This window comes from Sinocyclocheilus anshuiensis, unplaced genomic scaffold (genome assembly GCF_001515605.1).
Source record: "Sinocyclocheilus anshuiensis isolate Anshui unplaced genomic scaffold, SAMN03320099.WGS_v1.1 scaffold300, whole genome shotgun sequence".
Lineage (NCBI taxonomy): Eukaryota > Metazoa > Chordata > Actinopteri > Cypriniformes > Cyprinidae > Sinocyclocheilus > Sinocyclocheilus anshuiensis.
In genome coordinates this window covers 1,120,546-1,130,159 of record NW_015557379.1, presented here as the reverse complement: position 1 = coordinate 1,130,159, position 9,614 = coordinate 1,120,546, and the positions used below count along the sequence as shown (strand labels likewise).

The window sequence follows — 9,614 nt, the reverse complement described above, 5'->3', positions numbered from 1 at the left end:
ATATTTATATAATATATATAATTATATATTTATATATATATATATATATATATATATATACACAATATAAATAAATAACTGTACAATTTTAAAATAAAAATATTTATAATATCAAAATTCATATAAATAACAATCCATATGAATTTAATTTATTCAATACAAATGTAAAGTAATACATTTATGTAATTTAATATATTGATGTGTGTGTGTATAAATTATAGATATAAATATTGATACATATTATTTTAATTAATATTATGTTATGTTATGTTATGATGTTATGTTATGTTATGTTATGTTATGTTATGTTATGTTATATAGTTTCCTAGTGTTGCTGGGATCATAACACACTGCTGTTTTTATTGAAAATGTTCCATCTTTTCACTGATATTTTAGTCTCATAGGGTCCATATGACAATATTATTCTGTCTGCATTGTACTCTGCATGTCCGTCTGTTGTTTTTGCCAGATTTCTTTAGCTGTTTTAGCAACTGCCTTGGCTGGGCAGGTAGACATTATTAGAGCTTTCTTGACATGTTTGCATCCCTTCATCTCGAACTCTTTGCTTTTCTTCGAACACTCCACTCTGTCTTCTGCATAAAACAGTCTAAAACCTCCAGTCTGTTGTTCTGTAGAATATCACATGTGAATTTTATCTGTCTGCTGAGCTGGTGTGATTTGTAGCTTGTATCTGCCGGGCTTTGATCTTTCACTCGAGTACTATCCGTATATGAACCAGTCGTTTTGTGATTCACAACATCAGAGAAGTAGCTCCCTTGTAAAAAGCATTTCGAACCATTTGAAAGGTGACGCCCACATCAATTTATGAGCTGATGAGGTTAAAAGTCAAGTAATTCCCACCATCCTACATCTGATGAAGCCATTAGTGGTGAAATGTTTCGAAAAAATTCAAATAAATGCAAAAAATGGACCAGTTACACAGAGTTGCAAAGACCTACATGATTAAAACCCTTCAGACCCTGTTAACATGCAAGTAAACTAAGGCTAAATGTTGATTTAGGACACGCACCACAGTACAGTTTTACTCACATGGAAACTAATCCATAAATATTTACCTTTCAGCATCTTGACAGCCACCGTCACGGCCTCTTTAGGTTTGTCCTTGTCGATGCCCAGAGCTTCAGCCATCACAACCTGCCCAAAGCAGCCCTCGCCAAGCGGTTTACCCAGAGTTAACCTGTACAAACAAACACCAAAAAACACAAACATTACAGAGAAACCCAAAGCTCTTGACAGGCAATATTTATGCCCATTTGCATGAGCATTTCAATCCATCCAGACAGACCTTTTCAGTCTCCAGATGCGATTATGATGCCAAAAAAATGCTGTCTAGTTTGGAAACATGTTGCATTAGCGACATCTAACCGTATATCAGAGTTGCAAGTGCGCGTGTTGTGTTTACTTAACTCGTAGGTGTTAAGTGGATGCCCTTTGCCTTCCATTGCAAAGCTTACATTAGACATTAGCGAGTGTGACAGCCGAATGTCTGGCTGGGAGATCTAGAGTTACAGTCCTCTGGGGTGAGCAACAATATGCCTTTGGGGATTTACAGACTTTCTTAAAGTGTGCAAGAGAAGGCCAGATACTGGGGTTAACGCTTGACTAGCGCGCTCTGGTCAAGTGCAAAAAAAGATTAGAGCATGTTTCAGGAGAGTGTTGTAACGTATACATCAGTTAAGAGACTCCCACCTTTTTAAAGGGCTAAAATTTAGTACATTTATATATATAAAGCAATATATAATTTTCACATATGTGACCCTGGACCACAAAACCAGTCTTAAGTCCCATTTTAGGTAGGCGTGGTTGACTTAACTTTTATAAAGAATATCTCTTTGGATTTGAGACTTTAGTCTTTGCAACTTTACAGATCTTCTTTATGCACCAGCTTGTAAGAGAAAAAAGAGAAAGGAAAAATTTAAATCGCATCATATGACCCCTTTAAGCCAAAAATCATTAGGATATTAAGTAAATTAAGTAAAATTCATGGATCATGTTCCATGAAGATATTTTGTAAATGTCCTACTGTAAATATATCAAAACTTAATTTTTGATTAGTAATATGCATTGCTAAGGACTTCATTTGGACAGCTTTAAAGGACGATTTTCTCACTATTTTTATTTTTTTGCACCCTCAGATTCCAGATTTTCAAATAGTTGTATCTCGGACAAATATCCTGACAAACCATACATCAATGGAAATCTTATTTATTCAGCTTTCAGATGATGTATAAATCTCAATTTCAAACAATTGACCCGTATGATTGGTTTTGTGGTCCATGGTAACATATGTATATTATCTGGGTAGATCAAGATATACATTTATAACATATATAACATTTCCATAGTAATATTTGTACATGTACACATGTTAATATTATCTATATAATAATTTTTTGAATGTGGTATATGTAGCAACCATATATACTGTATATATATATATAATATGTATGTTTATATATGTTTTTGAAATCAATTAGAATGTATATACATAATACTTCAATAATCTTGTTTATTCATAACTTCGAAAATAAATTATATTACAGAGCATAAAACAAAATGAAAATAATTTATTTTATTTATGGACCAACTCTCCTTTTCAGAACAGCTCAAAAATCATCTTAATTTCATCAAATGAGCTTTTGGGAACTTTTTTCAGCTAATTTGTCCCTTAATTAGCCCTAGTTTGGAAACAAACCCACCCTCAAACATTAAAACACCATCACACACACTTCATCTTCATCGCTCATGATAACTGTGACATTCAACCTCTTGCCCTGCCAGTGGCCCTCAGTCAACCTTTGATTGGCAGGAGCTGGGGTCTGTCCCCGGCCCCCTGCAGCACTGGGCTATGTAAACATTCACACCCGCACTTGGGCCCGGGGCCGATCTGAGGCTGTGATAACACAATCCCCCTCTGTGCTGTACGGTCAATGGCGGCCTCTGTCTACTCCAGCCCACCACAGATAATCAACGTTATGTTTATCCTACATGCCGACCGCAAATGTTAACATTCCACAGTTTTCAGCCCAGCATGCGCCCTGGGGCACATCATGCAGGGATGAAGACAGCAGTCCAAAAAAAATAAAATAAAAAAAAACTTAGCTTAAACTTTGTGCTGATAATGAATGAATGAATAAATAAATATTTATGTCTAATGTATATGTATTAGTTGTATGTAATATATTAAGTAATTAATATATAAGCAATTTTATAATAAATGGTATCATGAATAATTAAAATAATTATTTTATTTTATAATAAAATTAATTAGTTTTTTTTTAATTAACTGTATATGACAGTACTGTTAAAAAAATTTTAGAAATTGATTTTGAAAAACCTAGAATTTATATGTTTCCAGTAAAGCTTATCAAAATATTATGTACAGTAAAACGACATTATTATTATTTATTATTATTTATGATATTTAATAATAATTAAAAACAATTGCAAATTAATTGGAAAAACATTCATTCTTCCAGTAAAATCAGTTATCAAAATATTATGTACAGTAAAATACAGTAATTTATAATATATTAAATATTTTATATAATAAAAATATTTATAAATGTACATACAAGACTGATCATTTCAAAACATCTAGAATCAATATGATTCCAGTAAAATCGGTTATGAAAGCATTATGCACAGTAAAAAAGACAAATAACTGTATAGTATTTTTGAAACAATAACAATTCACTACAGTTTTAATTTCATGGGAAGAGATTTATTCAGAACGAATCTGCTGCGTGGTTCGGAGGTTAGATATATGAATCAACGGGACGGGACATAAGCTAACAAACACTTGCTGCACGTCGCATAAAACGTTAAAAAATGTCAATATGTGGGAGTAAGAGAAGAGCAGACATATGGATAAATCTGACGACGCAAGAGAGAACTCAATTCGGTCCGGTTTTCTGAATGCAGACACTGAAGCACACACACACAGAAAGCGCGTCTCACTAGTACTAGCGAGTACTCTTTCGCGTCGCATGAACGGTGAATTACACACAAAATGATGTCGAATTGTCCGTTTTGACGAGTATTCACGTAAACACAGTTGATTACGTCTTAAGTGAACATAAACAACACAAAGGCATGTTGTGTGTCACAGCAGTTAAATCGGTGTCTATCATGATAAAACCTTAATATCAAACCTATCTAATGAGTTTGGAAATTTTAGAGAAATGCTTAATAAATGCACTGCAACTAAACCCATTCGATTTTAGCCGACTAAATTGACTGTAGATTTAGTCGACTAAAATCTTATGATATTTAGTCGACTAAAACTAAAAACAATTCAGATGACTAAAATATGACTAAAACTAAATGGCATTTAAGTCAAAAGACTATGACTAAAACTAAATAATAATTTGCTGTCAAAATGAACACTGATTCACTATTTACTGTTATGAATTGAAAAATGTAGGCCCTGAATATTATCTACTTTCAATATTAGAAATGTAAAAAAAAAAAAAAAAAAGAGAGAGAGAGAGAGAGAGAAAGACAATACGGGCAATATTGATATGGTTGCCGGTTGAATACATTTCTTGTTGGAAAGTTTTCTAACAAAATCTTTTCTTCCGTAAGTCTTGCGCTCCTTACAAAAACACGTCTTAGCTTGTCTGCCCAAAGGCAACAATTCCTTTAGTGGGTGTGAAGTCAAAAATATAATTAACATTACTGGCCATTAGTTGTGAACATGTAAGGGCTGTTATCCACTAAATCATGAACAGCTTAATCCAGCAAAAACTGAGCAACTCCACCTGCACTTGTTGGGTTTCAACCATTAATTTAATAAATAAAACTTAGTTCGAGTTTGGAGTTGAATAATAGCATGTTACACTGCTTACAAATCATCCTTGAGACAATCAAAGTACAAACAGACTCCTATTTAACCACCATTTTTGTTACAGATTGCTTAAACAGGCCTTCTTAGTCATTAATTAGGAATCTGTAATGTTTTGGCAACACCACGATAGTAGATCCATTGTAAAACATCCGAGAGTCTGAGTTTCTCTCATTAGTCACACGATCAATCGAGGTCACAGTGTCAGAAGAGAATATGTGAGGCTAACAGAAAGTTATCTGGTAGCCACTTGTATATTCCATTATATAATGAGAAAAATGTGTGTTTGGTTTCTCTAAGAATAATAACGGCTACCGAACAGAGGCCTGTGTTGCGTTATGAATGATTGATTGTACATTGCGCCAGCATAAGTCACAGGTTAATAATTAGACATAATGGGATTGTAAGCGTATAAGGAAATTAGCTTCACATCACAATGATTTACAAGTGGAAAAATGCAAGATTATGCTTTGAAGTGACAAATGCGAAACACGACTCACTCTAGAAACTGCGATGACTGACACCATGGTAACAATAGCAACTTTTTACCGTCATGCACGTTTAGTATCCGCTATTTTTAACCAATGAAATATGACAGCAACCAAAGACTCGTTATGTTCAGTGATTTTAACTAAACCACCGTTGAGTTTTGTTTATATTTGGAAGGTTATAGGGTTGCCATGTCCACTTATTATTAAGCATCTTTGGGCTCGGATCTTTACGCAATCCAGTTTATGTTAATACAGTAGGCAGATCGCTATATTTTGGTTTGTGGCTTATTCTCAAGATATCGCGTTTGGATTGAGTTAATTATGGGCTTGTTTTTATTTGTCGCTTTTTTCTAGCAAGATCTGGCAAAACTAATGAGTCAAAGCATACACTGTGATTTCTTGCACCTCAAATACCGAAAAAAAAAACACAACTCTGAAACGCGTTTAAATACATCATTATAAAACGGATAGTTCCGGTCCTTGATTCTGATTGGTTGAGGCGCGTTCGAAGCTGTTGTAAATTACTCTACAAATGTACACATTTGTTTACGTTTGTCTGCTGCTTGGCAACCACTTTGTTGGAACCACAACTGTTTCTGAGGAACTACATTGTTTGGTGGAAGAATACTGTTTTTATTAATATCATTACACGTTATTTGCTCTGTTTTATTTTGTGAAACCTAACTACGAATATGGAATAACCGTTTTATAAAAGCAATAAGCCCCGTGAAGCCGTGGTTTACTCCGCTTTACGTCGTGCCTAACAACGCCCCTTAGCTTTTATAAATTCACTGTAAACCGCGGCTTCTTGGGGCTTATTGCTTTATTAACAACCAGTTGTTCGGTTGGTTTCGTACACACTGTATAGAATTTCCATAAATGCAGCTGTCACTACCTACATTTTTTTCAGGAGTCAATTCGGTTGGAGAATGCGGTTGTCACTCCCGTAAAAAGGTTAAGGCTAGATGGTATACAGATTCGTATATTGGGCATGCGCACATCAATATAGCGTAATTTTTTGTCACACGGTACAATGATAATTACTGTTTTTTCATTATTGTAAGGGGTAGGTTTAGGGTTGGGGTAGGTGTAGACATTAATAAAACACAATCTAATAGGTAGAAAATTAAATTTATTGTTAGCTTCCGGTTTTAGCTGTATCCCTTCTAGCCACAACCCCGTAAAAAACTGAACTGTGTGTACAGAACAGGATTAAGCACTAGAAGGTGAACTGACAACCGAATTTAGCTGCAGTGTGTATGTGGGATTCATGAACCTGGCTAAAATTGCTCACTTGTCTCTGGAGAACTCCCAGCGCGGGTCCTCAGGGAGGTCGTACTCTGGGATGGGGTCGTCGTGGGCGGAGCTACGGCGAGTGGTGATCCTGACCAATGGTGTGCTAGAGCTCATGGAGGAGCTGGAGTCAGACGACACCTGTAAGGGGAAAGATGGATGGCTGATCACCTGAGTCTTGAAGACAGCACCAAACATTATTAACACCTACATGTGTGTTTGTGATTGTGTGCATTTAGCAGCTCAACATTATCAATACAGGAAGCTGTGACTTACATGATACAAATAATAGCACAAAATATAGGGTAAGGTATCAGGCTTAATTGAAGTTACCTACACCTAAAAGCCATGCATTTTTAATTCATAAACTTTTTTTTTTTAGGTTTTATAATGCATCATAAATTTGCTCAAAATGTAATGGTTTCAAAGAATGTTTCCAACTTACCACCATATAGCACACCTTCAACTTCTCAACAAAAAAACTTGACATGTTATTCAAAAATTTACAACAAAGGCACTGCTGTACAAAACTAAAATTTACAAACTTTTTTTTAAATATTTGATCTAGAATAATAGAACAGTTGTTCTTAAGGGGGTCTGAATACTTTCCGTACCCACTGTATATACATATATGAACAACTGTTCTATTATTCTATTATTCACATTCATAAAGTAGATTATATGTAAAAATATATATTTTATATATAAAGTTATAATCAAAAATATAAATTATAAATAAATTATAAGAAATAATAAATTATAAATATAAAAGTCACTTAGAATAGAATTATCTTCTCTATTATCTCAGTCTCAGTTATCTTTATATAATACATGATATGCATCTTAATCATGTAAAAGTCAACATGTTATACCAATAATTGAGATTATATTTTAAAATATATTTATATATAACAAATATATTATAGAAATCATTATATATAAAATGTATACAATAAAAGATATCATATATAAAATTTAAATATAAAAAGTCATATTATGCAATTATCTTCTCAATTATCTATGGCTCAGTTATCTTCATACAATAAATTGCATTAAAATATCATGATTTATTATACATAAAAAGAAATTTAAATATTACATAAAAAAAACATGATTGGATGATTTGAAGAATCATTTATGTCCGTAGCACAAATGTCCAAAACAAGTTAGATGCCAAAATGCAATACAAAATAAGAGGCTGGTTCGAATCACTAAGCATAAACTTGCCTTAGAAACCCCGACTAATTTCATAATTCAAAGATAAATAATTTTTATATTAGTGTGTGTATGCAGGTGTGTATAAGATCTCTAGAACTCTTTATCTACTTTCTGTTACCTGGCGGCGCAGAGGGATCTGTTTGGTCAGCTTGTGCACTGCCGGCTGACTCCCGAAATCAGGCTTCTTAGCCGACGTCCTCATTCGACAAACCACCACGATCACCACCATACAGGCGATGAGAAAGACGCCTATGCAGTAGATGGCGATCTCCACATAGTCTGGAGGATAGTCCTTCTCGAGGGTGTCTGGCTCAGCTGTAGAGCGGCGAGAAGGATCAGAAAGAAGTGAGGCGGCAAGCTAAGAAGGATTTAAGACACTCCTCAAGTCATACAGCCGAGGAATAATGCACCAGAAACCTTAATGTTGGACACGGCACAGTTTTAAGATGGTTATGAAGGACATTAAGGTTTTCAGGAGAACAGGAGAGGAAAAGATGAAGGTGACTAAAGAATTACAAGATGAACCAACACACACACACTTGACATATTGATCAATTTCAAACTATTAAATGTTCTACAAAGTAGTAAGATGGATATTTTATTTAGATGTTCCTCATGCTTAGCTCAGAAAACGCTTCATTTAATTATGACAGAATTTTCATTTTTGGGTGAACTAACCCTTTAAGTAAGAGCTATAAAACGAATTTGAAGGTTGGAGTTCATATTAAGACACGTGAGCTTTCTGGTGTCTTAGCAGAAAAATCTGAGACTTAAGCCTCAATTTGATCTCAGTTTAATAATTGAGATATTAAAGAGATCTCCTTGGTGATCTTTCTTTCCATCATAGCATATTTCCTGACATTCAATGGCCCCTGCAAACATACACACGCTCACAAAATGGTTTACATATGACCACAGTATTGAAGTACTTCCTGACACTTGAGGTCTTTCAGAAATGCACACTTCATGGATACGATCACACACACACACACACCGCACGCACACACAGTGACTTCCATCTGTCTGACCGCAGACCAGTAAGTGGTGCCGTTTGCGGTCAAAAATTTGGTCTGTTTCCTGGTCAGGATGTAGTGAGGTGCACACTGTTGCATTATGCATGTTAGCATGCACACAGGATGCTGTCTTGTGCATGACGACAGATAGCCTTTGTTTTCATAAAACTATGTTGAATTCACTAATATTCAGTTAAACCCGTCCAAATTTTAAAAAAAATGTACCAAAAGATCTAAACCTTTCTGTTCTAAATCACACTCAAAAACACACACAGGCACAGACACAGAGGTTGTGAAGTGGCTCTAATAACTAAGAAAGTCCAGCATGTGAGAAGGTAAGCAAATCGTGAGACTTTCTTTAGAGAACAAAGCAGTTATTAGAGCTGAAATGGAAAAAGACTTTGAAACATATAGGACATATTTTATCATCATTAACACCCTCATGTCATTTTAAACCCATCTGACGTTCGTTCGTCAACAAAACATTGCTTGTTTTTGTACAATATGGTGACCATACGGTTCTTAAGACTCATGCACTATAGTCTTACGATTTTTTTTTGTGTGCAGTTTTGTGCAAAGAACAGGCTACTGAACAAATTCTCATCTCCCATTCGCAATTTAACAAATTCTTTGATATATCTGGACATTTTTTCATTTGTTGTTATACAGAAAGTCAGTCAAACTTTAAAACAACATGAAGGTGAGTAAATAATGACAGAATTGTAATTTTAG

At 34.5% G+C, this 9,614-nt stretch overlaps 1 protein-coding gene across 6 annotated transcripts in view; it reads right to left on the bottom strand.

The window, feature by feature from the left end:
• fgfr2 (fibroblast growth factor receptor 2) overlaps positions 1 to 9,614 on the bottom strand; it is a 54,001-nt gene that overhangs the window by 18,932 nt on the left and 25,455 nt on the right. For 4 of the 6 annotated variants that reach the window (XM_016474659.1, XM_016474657.1, XM_016474661.1 and 1 more), the window contains 3 exons: positions 7,982 to 8,184; positions 6,653 to 6,792; positions 1,077 to 1,198 (listed from right to left, as the gene is read on the bottom strand). In XM_016474659.1, coding sequence (XP_016330145.1) covers positions 1,077 to 1,198; positions 6,653 to 6,792; positions 7,982 to 8,184 — 465 coding nt within the window. The remainder of the gene's footprint in view (positions 1 to 1,076; positions 1,199 to 6,652; positions 6,793 to 7,981; positions 8,185 to 9,614) is intronic. The other 2 variants (XM_016474660.1, XM_016474658.1) reach the window with 1 other exon arrangement.